This window comes from Suncus etruscus, chromosome 17 (assembly GCF_024139225.1).
Source record: "Suncus etruscus isolate mSunEtr1 chromosome 17, mSunEtr1.pri.cur, whole genome shotgun sequence".
NCBI lineage: Eukaryota > Metazoa > Chordata > Mammalia > Eulipotyphla > Soricidae > Suncus > Suncus etruscus.
In genome coordinates, this window is record NC_064864.1 from 18,640,821 (window position 1) to 18,662,781 (window position 21,961).

General features: G+C 36.8%; 1 protein-coding gene across 1 annotated transcript in view; it reads left to right on the forward strand.

Moving 5' to 3' along the window:
- Positions 1-3,712: 3,712 nt before the first annotated feature.
- Positions 3,713-21,961, forward strand: part of LIPM (lipase family member M) — a 29,420-nt gene continuing 11,171 nt past the window's right edge. Inside the window, exons 1-2 of the mRNA XM_049764567.1 lie at positions 3,713-3,856; positions 14,553-14,670. Coding sequence (XP_049620524.1) covers positions 3,713-3,856; positions 14,553-14,670 — 262 coding nt within the window. The remainder of the gene's footprint in view (positions 3,857-14,552; positions 14,671-21,961) is intronic.

Consider the following 21,961-nt stretch of genomic DNA (forward strand, 5'->3'; position numbering starts at 1 on the left):
TTTTTAAGTATTCATGAAGAGATCACTGCATTGGCCAGTTCCATAGACTCACTCTACTCCCAAAGAGATGTAAATAAAAAATCATGAGTATACCACCTTACAGTTGAAAACAGCTAATTCTGGGAGAAGAAGTGAGTCATGTACCTGCCCTGCTACACCTACCACTACCACCAAACCTCAGAGCTGTACCCATCACCCACAAATGCTTTCTTTGCCAATGGCTCAACCTCACTGCTTAACCACTGATTTCGGCGGAGACTCCTAACTGAACCAAACTCTAGGTATTTAGATCGACATCACCAGCATTTTGTTGGAGTGAGTCTGAGAATGCTCTGCTCCCTCACCCCAAATTTCTCATACTTCCAGAAGGTCTGACACTTAAACCAGGCCCCACAAATACCACAATATTAATTCCTTATTAATATTAATAATATTATTCCTTATTAACCACAGAGTTTGGAATTCCTGGACCTTGTGGTTTCATATGCTTGATAATTCCAAATTTTTCAAAACTGTCTTTCTAGTAGGAACACACCAATTTAGAGGTGAATATAGAATATAAGCCACTTTCATAGGCCCGGAGCAGTGTCTCAGTGATAGGGTGTTAGTTAGCCTTGCATGCTGCTGACCTAGAATTGACCATGGTTCAATCCCCTGGCATCCCATATGGTCTCCAAGCCAGTAAAGCCAGTAGAGATTTCTGAGAGCAGAGCCAAAGGTAATCCCTGACCATCACCGGGTGTGGCCCTAAGACAAAAAAAAAAAAAAGAATCTAAACCATCTTCATATTCAGAAACAAACAAAAATTAACAGAAAGATAGTTACAAATATAGTTTAGTACACTTTGATTTTAATGACCTCATTTTGAGAAACAATAATATTCAAAATTTTTCTTTTTGCTGTTCTTTAAAAAATAATTTCGTTACTACTTACCTCTAAACAATAAAAATACCATTTTGTGCTGCCAAGGAGGAGGCTTAGGAATGGGTGGTATTCAGGAACAATAGTGGAGAGAATTTTACTTTGGTGGTGGGACTGGTATTGGGACATGGAGTGGCAGAAACATTGTATTCTGGGAAACTATGTAAATAATGATCTTTAAATAATTTCAAGTAGATTTAAAATTACAAACTTATAAAATAATTTATAAATAAATAAGTATTGCAATACATTCAACAAAATAATTCATGGAGGAAGTTCAAGATAAAAACAAAAGAACTATAAAATCTAAATTAAATCGCAACAATTTCTTATCTATCAATAATTACTCTAAATATAAGTTTCTTTTTTTTTCTTTTTTTTTTTTTTTTTTTTTGGTTTTTGGGCCACACCCGGCGGTGCTCAGGGTCACTCCTGGCTGTCTGCTCAGAAATAGCTCCTGGCAGGCACGGGGGACCATATGGGACACCGGGATTCGAACCAACCACCTTTGGTCCTGGATCGGCTGCTTGCAAGGCAAACGTCACTGTGCTATCTCTCCGGGCCCAAATATAAGTTTCTTAAGCAAATACATAGTTTTTTATTTCAATCTAAAATCTAAAATCAAAATATATAGAGTTGCTGTATTAAATAGAAAGTTCCAGTCATAGAGCCAGAGAGGTATACAATGTTAATGTATTTTCTTTGTAGCAGTCTGTATAATAGCTAGGTCCTCTGAGTACTACAAAAATGATCAACTGAGCAGCACCAGCTGTGGTCCAAAACTCCCATAGAAGTTTTCAGTATAGGGGCTGGAAAGAGAGCACAGAAGTAGGGCGTTTTCCTTGCACACAGCTGATTCGAACAGATGGTGATTAGAATTTTGGTATTCCATATGGTCCTCATACCTGCCAGGAGTGACTTCTGAGTGCAGAGCAGGTATGACCCAAAAAAGAAAAACAAAAAAAAAAAGTTCCCAGTATATAAAAAGTTCCAAGGGCCAAAGAAATAGTACAGTAGACAGGGCATTTGCTATACACATGATCAACTGGGGTTCAATACCTGGCATCCCTTATGGTTGCCCAGTCCCACCAGGAGTAATTTCTGAGTGCAAAGCCAAGAATAACCCTTGAGCACCACCAGGTATGTAACCCTCCCCGCCAAAAAATAATTCCAGTCATATATGGTCTACAATAAGATCAGCTTTCAAAGTACAAATTGTGGTACCAAAGGGATGAGAGCTAGAACAAGGCATTTGCTTTGCACACAGTATGAGTGTATAAGCTTATAGTACTGACAAAGTTCCTATACATTCATCACCACCACATTTTCTAAGTTCCTCCACCACTGTGTTTATGTCACCTCTACTCCCATCTCTTTACTCCCTTCACTATTCTCCCACTGTGAATTTTGATTACAAAAAAAAAAAAATCTGAGTTTTATAATCCAGGGCCAAAGTGGTTGTGTGTGTGTGTGTGTGTGTGTTTGATACTGTGCCTTGATTTTTTAAAAACACTTTTAGAAGCCCACATTTTGCAAAACTTCAGTGATCTCAGTGGGTATTTAGGACATAGGTCTCTGTATGTTAAATAAATGCATCCCTAATCTTCTAAATAGGTCAATTTATTTCTCTTTAGCATGTACCACATCTACACTAGTAGGAATGCTGAGATGACTACAGATAAGAGCTTTTATACTCTTACATCATTATATTCCTGGAACTAGTCCAGAATAGGTGAGGCAGAGATTGTGACAGACACTCTTAGACTCATCATTCTTGTTTCAGCTTCTGCTGCTCCACGAACAACATTCCAAAAGTCATTAAGTTGGTGTGGCTGCTTTTAGTTCTTCACTGAGAGCTTATAAAAAAGTATAGATCCATTTCTCTTTAAATGAGAGCTTTTTCTTAAATTTGAACATATCCTTCACCTAAAATGAAAAGTCTACCCTCCTGGCCTTCTTATATATAAGTAAGCTAAGGAATTACTCATGGTATCATTCGGTGGATTAAACTGGGACATTTAATTCATGTAAAGAACTAGGCTGCAACTCAACTTATTGTTGCCAATGACTTAATTACCAGGTATCATCTGATTAATCTTTTGGCAATTAAATTGTAATTACAACTCAAAATAAATTTCTTGTAAATATCTCTTCTGTTGGAGTAGTCAGGTATGGCTTAAATATAAGAGATGGCCTTTACTTCAAGTGGAAATTCTCACCTATTCCTAAAAGTAGAAGCTGTTCTAGATTTCTTGGCATTTAAATAAAATTTCATATCACTAAGTAGAATTTATAAGGAGACGAATTATTGAATTCCTGCAGGAGATGATAGGAACATGTATTATGTTCTATAGACTATATATAATACATATCAAAGTAATATAGATAATATATCTATCAAAGTAATTTTAAAATCTGATGGGTACAGGGAGAAGAGATTCCTTATGGTCCTTCTTACTCATGATGAACAGTAGGATGTTTTATGGGCTGTATCTTATGTACATAACTCCAGGTTGCATCAAAGAAAGTTCATAAGTAGAAGTTCAATGATTGGTGGCTACAAGTTGTATGAGGGAGGAATAGGAGTGGCCAGGATTGGGACATCCTAGGCTATGGTTTAGCACCCCTTTTGTGTTCTTCCACTCCTGTTAACTTAGCTCGTTGTGTCAGAATTTGAGGATGAATTGAAGCAAAAAAATAATAGATGAAAGCATTCCTAAGTATACAGATCCTTCGGACACAAAATTAGTTGTTATGTTGTCAGGGAAACTATAAATGCAGATGGTGGACCATGCCAAAGATCTCAAGAGAATGGATTGTTTCACACAGAATGGTGATATGGCTTCTGATTCTGGTGGCGTATTTGTTCCAAAGAAATGTGAATTCAGGACACATGCCAACTAAAGATGTGGATCCAGAAGCCTTCATGAATGTTGTAAGTTGGACTTTTTCCATAATGCTTTGGGGTAAAATTAATTTTTAATATATTAACTTTTACATATGGGTATTCTCTACTTTGTGTATTATATTTGCATATTATGACAATTTTCAGTAGAACATAACCACACATTGGGTTCTCCTTAATTGAGTAAAACTTAGAAAATGACATAAACAAACATCATTTAAATTTTGCACAAGTGTGCAAAGAAATCATTGCGCAATCGTTTAGATCAAGCCTATGCTGTATTTGTCTGATTTAATTTTTTAAATTTTATCTCATATTGAATAAGTGTTAGCACTCCCTTCTTACTGTCAGGATGCCACTTCTAACTATCCTATTTGACTCTGTAGTCTGTTCTGGACTAGAAATTCTCTTGAATGACAATTTGCAAAGTGCCATGGGGTTGGAACAATAGTACAGTGGGAAGGATACTTGCATTTCATGCAGACCTGGCAGACTGGGGTTCAATCCTCAACATTCCATCTAGTTTCCTGATTCTTCCAGGAATGCTTGAGTGCAGAGTCAGGAGTAAAACTTGATTACCACTGAATGAGTCCTCTTAGAAAGCCCCCAATGAATTCTAGAAAGGGATTCATGTAATGTGCATCAATATTATGACATTTCTTTAGCTATTCTGATAATTTATTTACTAATTTAAAATTTAGTGGACTTTTACTCATGTTCAATATTCATTACAGAAAAATTGGAATGACAGCTGCAAAGATACAACTTTATTTAATCTTCATTATGTACTCTGTTGATATGGTCATACCAAATTTTCACATAAAGAAATTCAGAAGAAAGAGGTTAAGCAACTCAAATTAGGCCACACCACTGGTAAATGATAGAGCTACAATTAGAACCAGGCTTGCCTGAACACAAAACTCATAATTATAACCTCTAAGCAATAATACCTCCCAGGTAAGGAGAGGCTTCCAAATGAGGAGCATAGTTGTGTATAATGTTTATTCTCATTCTCCATACATTTATCATGGATTTAATGTGGTTTGATACAAATTTAGCATTCTTTACATAGAAGCATCTTAAATGAATTCTAAAACTTATAAGCCAAATAAATATTCTGAATCTACATGATAGGAAGTATCTAGTTTCTTTTGACCATTCTTTTTTTTATTAAATATATTTTTTATTTAAGTAACATGATCATATTTGAGTTACAGTCATAATCAGAACACCCCCCTTCACCAGTGCAACATTACCCCCTCCCCCCTTCCCATCCCCTGCCTGTATTCGAGACAGGCATTCTACTACAGTAATTTGTTTTTAAGTTCAGTAAGTTGTATTTTTTTCCTTAAAGGATAAGAGTAAAAAAAAATATAGTAAAGGTGTGATAGTGGAAATTGCCAATGTTTGCATAGGTCCAGAAAAATGGAGAAAATGGAAAAAAAATCCTTGACCTGATTACAAAAAGGCCTCACCCCAGAAGTTTATTGTAATAAGATAGACTCTGGGTTCCAGGCATGCCAGTCTATCCAACTCCAGTCATTCTCAAGGTCCCGGTGAAACTTTTTCACACTTTAGCTATAGTTGGTATCAGACTTTTATATTTAAAGACTCTGGATTCTGTGCATTTCTTTTGTCGATGTCAGGCTGATGTGGAGCATCCTCTAGTGTCAGCATATCATTAAATGCAGAGCGATCTGCCCTGCATGCAGACTGTTGCTGAGTCGCCTGGGTGTTGGGAGTACTTTTTGGAGTAAGTCAATACCAAAGCAGTGGTAGGTCTTCTCTGGTAGAGGCTTGGATCCTGGGAATGTTAAAGACAATTTTGGTTGTTTCCATAGTTCAGGTGTATGTGGGCGATGCCCATTCTTCTGAGGCCTGAGCCAAATCATTATGCCAATGTTCAGGGTAAAAGGCCTAATTACATTACCAAATTTGTGTTCCCATCTCTATTAGATAAGAACTTATTTGCATATGTATTTTTTCCCATTTTAATGTGCCTATGCAAAAGAGAAGCAACGCCACAAGATATTGTTGGTGCATCTGCGGGCCAATGAATAAAGTCCAACATTTCCCGTAGCTTGGTATAAACGTAAAATCTATACAGAGTTACTCTTCTACCAGTATTGCTTATAAAACAGATCACACGGGGAAAATAAAGCAATCAAATAACTAATCTAGTGGGCAAAATTGTCCCTATATGAGGATATTTGAAAAGAGTCATAGATGTTAAAGGAATACATCTGAGATATACAAAAGAGATACATGTGACCCTTTTATGTTTTAAAAAGAAAAAATAGAAAGAAAACAAGGGTATTTGAAGACAACAGGTGATATGTTTAGTTTTGTATGTAGAGTCCAGATGGGTAGAACTCTGGTGTATTCACCTGAGGAAGCATCTCTCACACTGACAATATACGACACAAATTTTTCTGAGGTGTGAGGCCCAGGAAGTCCTTTCGCTTTATGAAGAGCCCATATTCTACCCTCAGACATATTAGCTGTACCTACCACCTAAAATTTATTTGGACTTAAATTTCCTAATATTAGCAGTCAATTCAACTGGGCTTTTCCATTGAGCAGTATTGGATGGAGAAGCATGGGAAAATTGGACATTTCTTGTATCAGTTAAATAGAATAAAATTAAAGTTTTTCAGAGTCTGTATTGGTTTGATTTTGTCTACTGATCTGTATGGATTATAAGGTTTATATCTAGGAATCACTCATCTTCCCACATGCATTACTTGAGTACTTAATAGGCCTCTGATACTATGCTATGCACTGAGAATAAAGAGACATCTAATAATAAAAAATGTCATGAGTTTATGGAAATAGTGAAATAAAAGAAGAAAATATAAAAAGGAGGATCTGAGGGAATATACATATTTACACATACATAATATTACATATACATATATATACATACATAAAGTATACTTATGTATATACTTTTAAACTATATACAATGAGTTTAAAAGATGAAAATGAATAATATGCATACAGATACATTGATAGGCCACTCTATATAAGCTGCCATCTTTATAAGAAATGCCTTTTGAAGACACAGTGATATATCACCTAATGACATCTCAGAATTGTGGTCCCTATATAGAATATGGCTTCGAGAACATCTACCATATTGCCTGAGTCTGTAGAAGTGGAATTTGCACTCTATAAAATTCACACAATGACAACATTATTGAACTCATTTTCCAGAACGTGTCCCAGTCATTGACATACAAACATAGAATATACATTTCTATGTTTAAAAATTTATGTTTTGCTATTACCTTAAAAATACCTCCCAAGAATAATTCATTGATTATTTGTCCCTTCTATTCAATGCTCATTGTGTGTTTTGGTTTTTTTCTTCTGGGATGCCTCTGTCCCTATCCCTTCTTCCTTGATTCTTTTGAGTATCTCCAATTCAAGACTAAAGGGCCTGAAGATTTACTCCTTGAGACCTGATTTGCTTAGTTAAATTCTCTCTGCTCCAAACTCCTTTGCTACTTTATTTCCTTACATCCTATATTCCTTATTTGGCACAGAACTTACCATATAATATAAAGAAATACTTGTCAGATGTTTTCAATTCTTGTGTTTTATATTACCTCCACAAAATTATCTCTAATTGTAGTTCTGAATAGACCTTAAACTAATAGCATCATTACCTATTTGAAATGTCAGCTCTTCATCAATACCTCAAACAAACTGAATCAAAGGTTGAAACTGTATCTTGTGATTTGTACTTATTTTTCAAATTTTTATTTATTACTATAATTTAATAATATTTTGAGCACCATGGTTACAAACTTGTTCATAGTTGGGTTTTAGTCATAAAATGTACACTACCCCTTCACCAGTGCAACCTTCCCTCCATTAATGCCCCCATGTCCTTCCTTCCTGACACCTATCTTCAAGTTACTATCATTGTCATCATAGTTATTAGGGTGGTTATTTCTCTCACTGCACTCACCACTCTTTGTGGTAAGCTTCATAATATGGTCCTGTCCTTTCAGCCCTCATCTCTATGGTCTCTGAGTCTATCATTTTTCTTGAATCCAGAGATGTGTGAGACTTTTCTTTCTCTTCTCTCTCTCTCTCTCTCTCTCTCTCTCTCTCTCTCTCTCTCTCTCTTATTTCACTCAGCATAATAGTCTTCACATCCATGCATCTATAGGCAAAATCCATGACTTCATCTTTCCTAACAGCTGCGTAGTATTGCATTGTATATGTATCACAGTTTCTTTCTTTGTAAGCATTAATGTGAATGTTATTATTAGTATTATGGTTAGAATTAGGCTAAGGGTTAGGTTTAGGGTTATAATTAGACTTTTTTTGTGTTAGTGGTAGCATTAAGTTACCACTAGGTAGTGATTAGGTTAAGTAAGGGTTAGGATTAGATTTAGCATTAGGTTAGGTTTAGGGTTAGTGAGCACTTTAGGCTTAGGAGTTAGGTTAGGTTGTTATAAGGGTATGGTTAGGGATAGGGTTTGGTTGTTAGAGTTATGGCTAAAGTTAGGATAATTTTGAGTTAGGTTTATAGTTAGGGTGACAGGGTCAGTGTGAGTGTTAGGGTTATGGTTGAGGTGTTACAGTAAGTTTTAGGGTTATGGCTAGTGTTAGGGTTACAATTTTAGGGTTAGGTGCTAGGGTTAGTGTTTTTTAATCTTTTATTTAATCACCATGTTTACAAAAATTTTCCTACTGGAGTTTCAGCCATAGAATGCACACCACTACGATCTTCCCACCACCAATGTTCTCCCATTTCCTTCCCCAACCCCAATGCTCTGCCTGCCTCTCTCCATCACTATCACAGTTATGGTAGTTGTCATTGTGGTTAGTGGTCTAGCTACTCTCACTGATTTTTGTGGCAAGCTTCATGTAATGAGCTGGTCCTCATGGTGCTGGGCTCTATTGCCTCTAGATATTAGTGCATGCTCTCTTTTATTTTTCTCATATCCTGCAGATGAATGAGACTACTCTATGTCTATCTCTCTCCCTCTGGCTCATTTCACTCAGCATTATAGTCTCCAGGTCCAACCATGTATAGGCAAATTTTATGACTTCATTTTTCCAAATAGCTGCATGGTATTACATTGTGTAGATGTACTACAGTTTCTTTAGCCACTCATCTGTTGTCAGGATCCTGGGTTGTTTCCAGATTCTGGCTATTGTAAATAGTGCTGTGATAAACAGGGGGGTGCAGAGTGCAATTGTGTATTGTATTTTTGTGTTTCTAGGGTATATCCCTAGAAGTGCTATTGATGGATAATATGGGAGCTCAAATTCCAAATTTTTGAGGAATATCCATATTGTTTTCCAGAAAGTTTGGACTAGATGTCATTCCCACCAGCAGTGAATGAGATTTCCTTTCTCCTCACACCCCCACCAACACTAGTTGTTTTTTGTTCTTTGTGACATGTGCCAGTCTCAGTGGCATGCGATGATCATCCATTTTAGTTTTGATTTTCATCTCCCTGGTGATTAGTGATGAGTATTTTTCATGTGCCTTTCGGTCATCTGCATTTATTCTTTGAGGAAATGTCTGTTCATTTCTTCTCTCCATTTTTTGATGGGAATAGATGATTTTTTTTTCTGTTAGGACCTTGTATATCTTGGTTATTAGCTCCTTTTCGGATAGGTTTAGGGTGAACAGTTTCTACCATTCTATCCATGGGCGGTCTTTGTATCCTAGTCACTGTTCCCTTTGAGGTGCTTAAGCTTCTCAAGTAAATGTAGCCCCATTGATTTATCTCTGTTTACACTGATTTGAACAGTTGTATTTCCTCCTTAAAAATGCCGTAGTCTCAATGTCATGGAGTGAGTGTGTTGCCTATATTTACTTCTACATATTTTATAGTTTCAGGTCTGATATCAAGGTCTTTAATCCATTTGGATTTGACCTTTCTGAATGGTTTTAGATCAGGGGTCTCAAACTCAATTTACCTGGGGGCCGCAGGAGGCAAAGACGGGGTGAGGCAGGGCCTAATAGGGATTTCTCTTACCAAATATTCACAATAAAAAATCGCATTAGTAAGAAAAAAATCGCAAAAAATTGCATTAAACATTTGCATACCCCGAAATGAACTGCTTGGGGTATGCGAATGTTTAATGCGATTTTTTTCTTACTAATGTGATTTTTATTGCGATTATTCGGTAAGCGAATAAACACGAATACTGCAATATTTGAAGACCGGCTGCGGGCCACAAAATGTTGTACGTGAGACCCCTGTTTTAGATAGAGATTTGAGTTCACTTTTTTGCTTTTTTTTTTTTTAGGGGGTCACACCTGGCAGAACTCAGGGGTTACTCCTGGCTTTACGCTCAGAAATAGCTCCTGGCAGGCTAGGAGGACCTTATGAGATGCTGGGATTCAAACCACCATCCTTCTGCATGCAAGGCAAATGCCTTACCTTCATGCTATCTCTCTGGACCCCTGAGTTCAATTTTTTGCACGTCATTGAACAGTTGTCCCAACACTACTTGTTGAAGAGGCTTTTCTTGCTCCATTTTGTAATATTTTCCCCTTTATCAATGATTAATTTATTGTATATCTGGGGTTTATTTTCCAAATATTCAAGTCTATTCCATTGATCTGAGGGTCTGCTTTTTTTCTAATACCATGCTGTTTTGATAACTATTGATTTGTAATACAATTAAAATTGGGAAACGTGATGCCTCCCTTCTTTTTTTCTTAAGAGTTGCTTGAGCAATTCATGGGAATTTGTTCTTCCAAATGAATTTCAGAGTGTTTGATCTGCTTCTTTGAAGAATGTCATGGGTATCCTTAGAGGGATTGCATTAAACCTGTACAATGCTTTGGAGAGAATTACTATTTTAATAATTTTGATCTTCAGTGGTAGGGGCATTTGCTTTGCAAGTGGCCAATCCAGGGCAGACCCTGATTCGATTTCTGTCATCCCCTATAGTCCCCCAAGCCTGCCAGGGGTGATTTCCAAAGGCATATCCAGGAATAACCCCTGAGCACTGCTGAGTGTGACCCAACCCCCCCCCCCAAGTAATTCCTTGGGCCCAGAGCAATAGCACAGCAGTAGGGCTTTTGCTTTCCACGTGGCTGTCCCAGGAAGGACCGGGGTTCGATCCCAGGCATCTCATATGGTCCCCCAAACCAGGAGCGATATGTGAGTGCATAGCCTGGAGTAATTCCTGAGCGTTACAGGGTGTGGTCCTAAAAGCAAACAAACAAACAAACAGAAAAAATTTTTGATTCTGCCAATCCATGAACAGTGGTGTATTTGCTTCCATTTTCATGTGTCCTCTTTTATTTCTTGAAGCAGTGCTTCGCAGTTTACTTTGTATAGTTCTGTCACATCTTTAGTTAAATTGACACCAAGGTACTTGAGTTTCTGTAGTAATATTGTGAGTGGGATTGTTTTTTGTAATGCCTATTTATTCTCATGATTATTTGCACATAAAAAGTCCATTGATTTTTGTGTGTTCATTTTATGGGATGCCACTTTTCTATACAAATATATTGTTTCTAGAAGGTTTTTTGATAGAGTATTCAGAATTCTCTAAATATAGTATCATGCCATTTGCAAACAGTGAAAGCTTGACTTCTTCCTTTCTTATCTGCATTTTCTTGATATATTTTTATTTATTTATTGCTATTGCAAGTACTTCCAGTACTATGTTAAACAGGAGTGGAGAAAGGGGCAGCCTTATCTTGTGCCAGATTTTAGAGGAAAGGCTTTCAGTTTATCTTCATTGAGCATATTTTCCAAGGGCTTGTGGAAAATGGCCTTGAATATACTGAGAAAAGTTCCTTTGATTCCCATTTTGTTGAGTACATATTATGAATGTAATTTCTCTACCTCTATTGATATGATCATTAGTTTTTTTTCTTTTGTTGATATGGTATATTATGACTTGCGTATGTTCAACCACCATTGCATCTCTGGAATGAAACCTACTTGATCATGGTATATGACCTTCTTGATGAGGCACCGGATCCTACTTGATAGGATTCTGTTGAGGATCTTTGCATTTATGTTCATCAGGGATATTAGTCTGTAGTTCTCTCTCTCTCTCTCTCTCTCTCTCTCTCTCTCTCTCTCTCTCTCTCTCTCTCTCTCTCTCTTTCTCTCTCTCTCTCATTTGTCTGCTTTTGATGCCAGAATGATTTTAGTTTCACAGATACTATTTGGGAGTGTTTCTGTTTTGTTTTTTGGGTTTTTTTTTCAATTTCCCAGAAGAGCCTGACAAAGGATTATCAGTAGGTCATCCTGAACAGTTTGAAACGATTCATTGGTGAATACATCTGGTCCAGGGATTTTGATTTTGGGAAGACTTTTTAATCAACATTTTAATTTTGTCAATAGTTATAGATCTGTTCAGAAATGCTAGATCATATTGGTTCAACCTTGGGAGGTTGTAAGAGTCCAAGAATGTATCATTTTCTTCCAGGTATTCTTGTTTTGTGGTATAGAGTTTCTCAAAGTAGTCTCTTGTTACCCTTTGCATTTTTGTAGTATCTGCAGTGATCTTCCCATTTTCATTTCTAATCTGATTTGTTCAGTTTCTTTCTCTTCCTTTGTGAGTTTTGCTAATGGTTTGTCGATCTTATTTATTTTTCAAAGAACTAGCTCTTACTTTCATTGATCTTTCAAGTTGTTATTTGGATTTCCTATTTATTAATTTATGTTCTTATCTTTATTATTTCCTTTTGTTTGTCTATTTTTGATTCATTTTATTGATTACTTTCTAATTTTTATAAATCATGCTATTATGTTATTTTTATATAGGTTTCTTACTTTCTTCCAATTCTTTTAGAGCTAGTAATTTATTGTTAAGTTTAAGCCTGATTGACCTATCAATGGATAACAAGGCAGTGCAGCTATAGAGTGGATCTGCTCCTCTGGCTTCACCCTTTCGGTGCAAGGAAAGCTCACCTCCTTTGATGTACATTCTGTGGACTTCCCTCTTCAGTGCTATGTGGGTATTGGTGCTTCAGGAAGATGTATTCCTGGGCACTTCTGGTGGGTAGAGATCTAGTGCTTTGTATGTAGAGAAGTTTCCTATTACTCCTCATATATTCTAAATTTGGGAGAGCAAAGGTTCTTAAGATAAAAAATGTCCATAAGACTTTGTTAAGTGATTTTTAAACATAAAAAGCAGTATTCATGGAATATTTATTTTATTTTATTTTTGGCTTTTGGGTCATACCCGGCAGCGCTCAGGGGTTACTCCTGGCTCTAAACTCAGAAATCGCTCCTGGTAGGTTCGGGGGAACATATGGGATGCCGGGATTCAAACCACTGACCTTCTGCATGCAAGGCAAACACTTTACCTCCATGCTATCTCTCTGGTCCCGGAATATTTATTTTTAAGTATAGAAAATAGTCAATAATCATATTACACTTACAGATACCAAAGAATAAACTTAGTGCATTCTTTCTGTATTCCTTTCAATAATCATATGAAATATGAACCCTTTATAGATATATCTAACTTATAAAAGATGAAGTAAAAAATAGGGACAAAAATAGGTAACAAAGTGGAAAATTATATTTCTTATGATCATAAGACTAGTTGCCATATGATTAGTGGATCCAGTAGTGAACCTCAAACAGTGGGAAACCCCCTAGACTCTTATTTATTTTACAATTTTACCACATACAATGAAGTTGATATTTACATGTTCCCCTTTTATATCTTCGAATGAAGGTAGGTTAAATATTTTCAACTTTCTCTGGGTAATAACAGTGAGGACGAATAGTGGGGAATCCTTAAGAAAAATTTACAGTTTAATATTTTAAGGCGTTTTAATATGTAACTAATTATACAGAATAGGAATTCCTAATTGGAGGCTTCTATGTAGATAACAGGGAATATAAAATGTGTGAAATATATAAATATATATAAATATATATTAAATGTGTGAAATATATAAAATAATAAAATGTGTGCCTTAATTTATACACCTATATTTAAATAGTGATAAATTTCACTTAAAAATTATTGATCTAAAATATTAAGTATCATTATTCTCTAGTCTATAGTTTATTAGTTGAAAAAATCTTTAGGAAATGCAATGCCTGGGGGTATACTCCTTACCACATGTAGCTCAGTGGATGCAATAGTATTTCCTAACTTTTAATCAGAAGTAAGCACATACATATATGTTTTTTTAAATGAGTCAATGATTCTGATACACCCAAGTTTTGTAATTAGCTTACTGGTGCACTGATTTTCCAATAGAGTATGTTATGATTCTCAAATGGGCCTTGTCTGATGAAACACAAATTTCTAGGTACCATCCTTATATCTCTGAAATTAAACATGTTTAAATAGAAATTGATCATCTGTATTTCTAATACATGCTCAAAGTGCTGATGCTTTGGCTTCAAGACCCATACTTTAAGTCACTGTTCTAGTCAAGGATAAAGACTCCATGTCAAGGATAAAGATAAAGGAAGCTAGAGAAAGTTGAGAACTATTTATAAGATAACATAATTAGCTAGAGAAAAGCAAGTAGAGTTTCTTTTTCATATTTTCTTTCTTTCTTTGGTTTTGGGGACACAACAGTGTGTTCCTGCATGTGAAGTATGTACACCAGTGCTCCGAGAGTTTACTCTGGCCTAGAAACTTCTTATTTATTCATTTAAGGATTCAGGAGTCCACTTTTATATTTTGTGACATTGAGTTTTTCACACCTACATATAATTAAACTGAAATGAGAATGTGCTTTTTTTTACCCTAGAGTGAAATCATAAGACATAAAGGTTATCTCTGTGAAGAATATGAAGTTGCAACAGAAGATGGTTACATCCTTTCTGTGAACAGAATTCCTCAAGGCTTAACGCAGCTTAAGAATACAGGTATGATTCACTCCTTGTAACTCCAAGACTGTGATCCTTTACAGTAATGATTTCTAGTGATTTGAGAATGTAAAAAAAATGTGTATTCTTGGTGCAAACTAGCTTCAATTTCTCAGGTCAAAGAATACTTCAATTTCCCCTCCATCAACAATTCTCTGAAAATTTGTTTTCCAAAAAGACTGTCTTTTCCAAATTGACATTCAAGAATGTTTATTTTGTGATCCATTCTAGCACCCACTTATTAAAACCCCTTTTTTATATTTTAGCATGTCTACTAAATTATCTTTTTTGTTTGGGGGCCACATCCAGTGGTGTTCAGGACTTACTTCCGACTCTACGCTTAAGAATCATGCCTGTCAGGCTTGAGGAATCATATTAGGTGTCTTACTTTCTCTATCTCTTTGATTCCATGATGAGGATCTCTTGAGTGCCAATAATTCTGGTTGCATTATGGCCCTGTGCCCAATCTGAATACTCTTTGTTCCCATATAAATAACACTTTAAGTATTAAGATCTTGCCCTTGGGGCTGGCGAGGTGGCGCTATAGGTAAAGTGTCTGCCTTGCAAGCGCTAGCCAAGGAAGGACCACGGTTGGATCCCCTGGCGTGCCATATGGTCCCCCTAAGCCACGGGCAATTTCTGAGCATTTAGCTAGGAGTAACCCCTGAGCATCAAATGGGTGTGACCCGAAAAAAAAAAACCCTCAAGATCTTGCCCAGATTTTCTCTTTTTTAATTTTTTTTATTTAAACCATTGTGATTTACAAAGTTATTCGTAGTTGAGTTTTAGAAATACAGTGTTTCAGAACCAGTCCCACCATCAGTATCAACTTCCCTTTACCTATGTTCCCAAAGTCCATCCCATGTCATCTCTTCCCCACCCCAGTCTACTATCATAACAGGATCCTTTGGTTAATCAAGTTTGGGCCTCATGATTTCATTGTTGTTGATTCTGGCTTGGATATTTAGTTCTCTTCTTTCTTAACACCAACAATGCATCTGACCCCTAAGCCCTGGTCTCCTGTCGTTTTTTTTTTTTTTAATGTGTCTTTCTCCTCTCCCATTAAATTTCTTTTTTTTTTTCTCTTCACTATAGTTCTGAGGCCTTGGGTGTTCTCAATAACCCCCATTTAATGCATTGCATTTCTTCATGCAGTTATTTTAAATACCACATATAAGTGATAGCATATTGTATTCATACTTCTTCTGGCTTACTTCATTTAACATTTAGTGAGATCTTTGGTTTAATATTTTTTGGGGGGAGCTGTACCCATTTGACGCTCAGGTATTACTCCTGGCTATGTGCTCAGAAATCGCTCCTGGCTTGGGGGAACCATATGGGATATCAGGGATCCTCGGCTAGTGCTTACAAGGCAGATGCCTTACCTCTAGTGCCACCACTCCGGCCCCTAGTGAGATCTTTTAAAGAAAAGGTTCCATGACTAGGGATGTAACTCAAAGGAGTGGAGCACATGGCTGGCATATGCAAGGCTCGAACTTTAATCTATGATACCACATGATCCCTGAGCAGGCTCTAGGGTCCCACAGCACTACCAGGATGACCAGAAAGCTCCCAGCAGGAACATGGAACTATGAGGCCTGCTCAATGAATTAGATTTTCCATAAGTGGGCTCTGGGAGTCTCTGAGCACCAACAATGTGGGCACATGCAAGTGATTAATCAGGTACTATCTGTAAATTTAAATCTTACCTTATCTACTGTAAGTTTATATAATCTCATTTTTATTATTAGTTGATTTGAGATGAAGTAGGCCACACTCAACTCTGTGTAAGGCTTATTTCTGAGCTCTAGGATAATTTTTGGTGAGACCCAGGGACCATATATACTACCAGGAACAAACCTGGGTTGGCCTTACAGAGGGCAAGGAATTTACCAACACAATTTCATTTTTATATGTGTGAGTTTCCTCTATTACTTGCTTTGAAAAATTTTATCTTTAATTGAAGTGTACCCATCCTCCATCTCTATTCCTTTAATATAGAGCTCTGTGTTTATAGCAGCAATCATGCTATCTGTCATCATAAGTATTCATAATATAATTTTATACTATGTTTTTATTCGAGTTTCTTAATAACCCCCAGAAATTACCTGTTACTTACAGAGGTTAAGTCATTTTTCCAGAAAATCTGTTATTTCTTGTTTGAACATTGCATACCTGTACCCAAAGCAATATCTGTCATTTATAGACCATGTACTTACAAAAGGCCAGAAAATGGTGGGTGAATGCTACTCAGTGTTCATGTAAAGAAGTTCCTAGTTTCTATTTTATTCCAATTTGTATCTGTGCAAGTTTTTGAGCCAACTGGCTTGCATTGACACAGTGCTTTTGAGCTCACACTTCTCCATCCAAACTCACCAGAAATCTTCAGTTTTCCCATTCTATATCCCCATCTTTCATCCCTGTTGTGTCTTCTTTTTCCCATGTCATCTCAGTCTTTCCCTTAGCCACCCTACTCAAAACAACAGCCTCTTGACCCCTATTTATTATTTTTATCTAATCCATCATCCTGGCTTAATTTAATTTATAGTGCACAAGCCCCTTAATATAATAATAGTTACTTCATTCTGTTTCCCCTTAATCAGAATAAAAGCACAATGGAGGGGCAGGAGAGATAGCATGGAGGTAAGGTGTTTGGTGGTTCAAATCCTGGCATTCCATATGGTCCCCCGAGCCTGCAAGGAACGAATTCTGAGCGTAGAGTCAGGAGTAACCCCTGAGGACTTCCGGGTGTGACCCCCAAAAACAAAACAAAACAAACCCCACAAAGGCAACAGGAATTATATTTTGTTTAAAAATATATCCATTTCCTAAACGAGGGTAAAATTATTTTTTATTTCATCCATTTTATTATTTGCCTAGAAAATTTTAACATATTTATGTGTAGGTTTTATGTAAGGTTTGAAAATAACTGTTTCTTCATCAGTAGATTTTTTTTATCTTTGTTTATACATTTTGATTACAAACATGATTGTAGTTGGGTTTTAGTCATATAAAGAACAACCCCCTTCACCATCATTTTTTTATAAGAAGGTAAAATTCTTGCAGGTGTCAGCAAATATATATATATATATATATATATATATATATATATATATATGGAATAGATTAACAACATCATTTTTTGGTTTGGGTTTTTTTTTTTTTTTTTGGCTTTTGGGCCACACCTGGCTGTGCTCAGGGGTACTCCTGGCTCTTGCTCAGAAATTATTTCTTGGTTGGCCAGTTGGTTTAAAATTACTCCTTGGCGGCCAGAGTGATAGATAGCACAGCAGTAGGGCATTTATTTGCCTTGCACACAGCCAGCCCGTGACAGACCCAGGTTCGATTCTTGGCATCCCAGATGGTACCCGAGCCTGACAGGAGCGATTTCTAAGGCAGGCGCAGAGCCAGGAGTAACCCTTGAAAGAAGCAGGGTGTGGCACCAAAACAAAACAAAACAAAACAAAACAAAAGAAATTGTTCCTGGCATGCTCAGGATGAACTCTTTTTATATAAATAAATAAATGAATGGCCTGGAGAATACTATTTACTAAATCCCCAAAATTTCTGGGGTGTGAGAAGCCAATGGGAACTAGAGGAGATCCTAACTCGGGGATCACCTGTAGTCCCTAAACATGGGTGAAATTTGTGTCTTAAACTGTGCTTCACTCATTGACCAAGAGTTGGAGGAGAGGTGGAAGACGAAAGAGGTCGAGGTATTAGCAGTAGGCTTCTCCCTCTAGTGGCTGATGTTGTTCCTACAATTTCCATTCACCTTTAAGGAGAAAATTTGCCAGGAGCCTTCAAGGAATGAATACTTTCCCTTCAAAAAGACAGCCAATGAAATATATACAAGAATAATTAACAAAAATGTATATAAGTTTGCAATAAAATATTTGATTATACTTAATCAAATAATAATTGTTCCCTCAAATATTTACATCACGAAAGAAAATAATTTTCAGGTAAGGCAGCTTCTTGAGGACTATGAGAACAAGCTCAATGAAAAGTTAAAGAAAAACGTAAAATAACTCTTGAGTTGTTACTCCTATTCCTAGATAGCAGTTCTCATGGTCTCTTCCCAGAGACTTAAGATGATGCAAATGGAATTTATGAAGACAGTCCAGATGCTGAAAATATTTGAAATACAAAAGCTTTTGTTCTCTAGGTAGACTCAGTCTGAAAAGCAGCAAAGGGCCATTTGATCCGAGCTCAGAGTGCTGAGGGTTTAATGAGTGATATCTCCAATTATCCCTCAAACCTGGTGAGGTAGACATTTGCTTCTGCTTTGAAAAAAGAAAATTGAGGCTCACAAAGAATCTTTGCCTTAGAAAGTCATCACAATCTCAGCTAGAGTAACAATGAAATTGCATTTTATGATTTTCATGGTCAATCTCTAAGGTTTACAAGTTCTACCAAGAGAATTTTTTTTTCTTCTGAAGTTGCAGGTTTGGGACTGACCCAAAGGGCTCTAGAAACTGCTTTACTAATAGAAGGTCAGAGTTTGATCCCTGATACCTTCATAGTCTCCAGAGAACTTTTGAGAGTGAACCCCAAACAATGAGCCAGGAATAGTTCCTGAGCACTTCTGGATGTGACCCAAGTCACAAAATTAATTAATTACAGTGTTTGTTTGATCCTACAATGTATATATTATTATTAATTATTATTAAAAGACAAATAACTGAGGGACCAGGGAGTTAGCTCAAAGGACTGGAGCATATATTTTACATGTGGAAATCCCATGTCTAAATGTGGCTGAGAGTGGTCCCCAGTCACTGGTCAATGTGGTCCAACATGCCTCCCCAAATTTGCTAAGTAAATTTGAAAGTTCTTATTGAATTTATTGAATAATTTATTCATTTGGCAAAGACCAATCTAAGAAACAGAAAGGAACTTGGAGGGGTGTATAGTATAAAAGATTTTTATAGGCACAGGGAGTGGGGAAAAGGAAATCAGGCTCTGTCATGGTAAACTTGGTTTTGCAGAAGTAGAGAAACATGTTTTTGTCAAGGGCCATTTGGGTATTTATAAAATCTCCATGGTCCGTACAATACAAGTTAATTGTAGAGAGCCTCTGAGAAGTATGTGTTTGTTTCGTCATGTACTAGGAGCTGACCACATGCTTTCCTGAGCCATAAATGGTCCACAGGTGATAGTCCAGGCCCTGCCTTAGAATATGATGAATTTTACCAGGGAGATGACTTAACTAGTGATAATCAGGTGATTCTGATGAACTGTTTAGGATTCCATTCCCAGGACAAACAACACTGTAATTAAATTATCTTCAGTGTCATGGGGCTTAGCATAAGCCATACAATGTGGTGCTTCTTCCTTTTTTTTTTTTAATAGGTACAGGCTAATAACATGTTCTCAAATAGCAAGTAGTGTCCTTGTGTTATATATTTGAGTAAAACTAAAAGCATCTAGACCTACATTTTACCCATTGGCAGTTTTCCAGAATCAGTCCATGATGTTGTGTGAGGACTACTTATCATGCTGTTTTGATAGTGCTTTGCTTAATTGTGCTGTAGTACATCTCCAGAGACTGTACCTTTGGAAATAAGTTTTGTGGCAAGTCTGAACCACTCTAACCTAGTATGATAGCATTTTAGTAATAAAATATACTTTTATGGGGCCAGAAAGATAGCACAACAGTAGGGTGTTTGCCTTGCACTTGGCTGACCCACCAAAGGTCCCCTGAGCCTTCCAGGAGTGATTCCTGAGCACAGAGCCAGGAATAACCTCTAAGGCCCAAAACCAAAAAAAAAACAAAAAACATTTTATTAAGGTATGTTAATTGATTTTTAAACAAAATGCTATTGTACACGTATTAGACTAGAATATATGTAGGCCTCTCCTCCAGGCCCATGGGGGTCCTAGAGAATCAAGCAGTGGGTTTATGGATTCTGCCTTGTCTTTACCACTTGTGAAGAAACTGGAGTTCTTTTGTGGAGTCAGGGTTTCAGCAGTCAAAAGAGCCCAAGGTGGAAACCAGCCTTGAGGGAGAAGTGAAGCACTCTTCTCTGGAGTATGTACATTTGGACAGCTGCTCCTTTGCACTCCAGCACATGCGTTTTTCCCTGTTCTCCCAGGGCTCAGGGGCAGCCTCTGGCTTTTAGGATTTACCAAGTCTCTCAGGGAATTGTGACAGAAATATCCTTATTTAACAGCACTGCTCTTCCCAGGTTCACTTAGCTTATCTCAATGGACATCTGCTCCTTGTAACCTCTTTCTGTAGCAAGGCTTAGCATTATTTCACTATTCTGCCTCTGGCAGCTCTGCTGCTCTGCTCTCTCTGATTTTACCTTGTAGTCTTTCTCAATCTCTAGCTTTACTCTCTCCTTCTCTCTCTCTTTCTCTCTCTCATTTTCTCTCCTCCCTTATTCCCCAGGGCAGTGTTTTAAAGAAGAAAACAAAGCCAGCACAAAACCAACTCCTTTTGAAAAATCTTCTACTTAAATGCTATCATGAATATGAATGATGAGAGAAAGTGTTTCTTATTTATTGCTGGTGGGAATGTAAACTAGTTCAGCCTTTTTGGAAAACAATATAGTCATTCTTCAAAAAAAAAAAAAAAAGGAAATTGAGTTCCTATATGATCCAGGAATACTAGTCCTAGGAAAAATACAAAAAAAAAAAAAAACCCTCTTCACTCATATTATTCATTGCAGCTCTCTTTAAAATAGCTAGAATCTGGAAACAACCCAAGTAACCCAAAACTGAGTGGCTAAAGAAACTGGTGCATCTACACAATAGAATATTATGCAACTGTTAGGAACAATAAGGTTATGAAATTTGTTTATGCAATTTTATGGATGGATATAGAAAGATTATCCTGTGTGAAATGAGTCAGAGGAAAAAGAATAGGCATAGAATAATCTCATTTATTTGTGGTTTATAAAAAATAAAACATAGTGCAGTAATAATATCCAGAGACAATAGTGATGTGGATCAGAAGGACCAGTTCACGGTAAGAAACTTTCCACAGAATGTTGAGTACAGTTAGGGTAGAGAAGAGAAAACTATGCCAATGATAGTTAGAACTAATCACTCTGGACAAGAACTGGATGCTGAAAGGGGATAAAGTGATATGCATGGTACCCCTTCGTTAACAATAGTGCAAACCAGAGTGTCTAAAAAGGAAAAAAGAAAGAGAGAGATCAAGAGAGAGAAGACTAAAATGCTGCCCAGGAACAGGTGGGAATGGAGGGGGGAGAGAAACTGAGGATATTGTTGAGGGAAATATACATAAGTATGAGTGAAGGATAATTTACATTCTTAGCTTGAA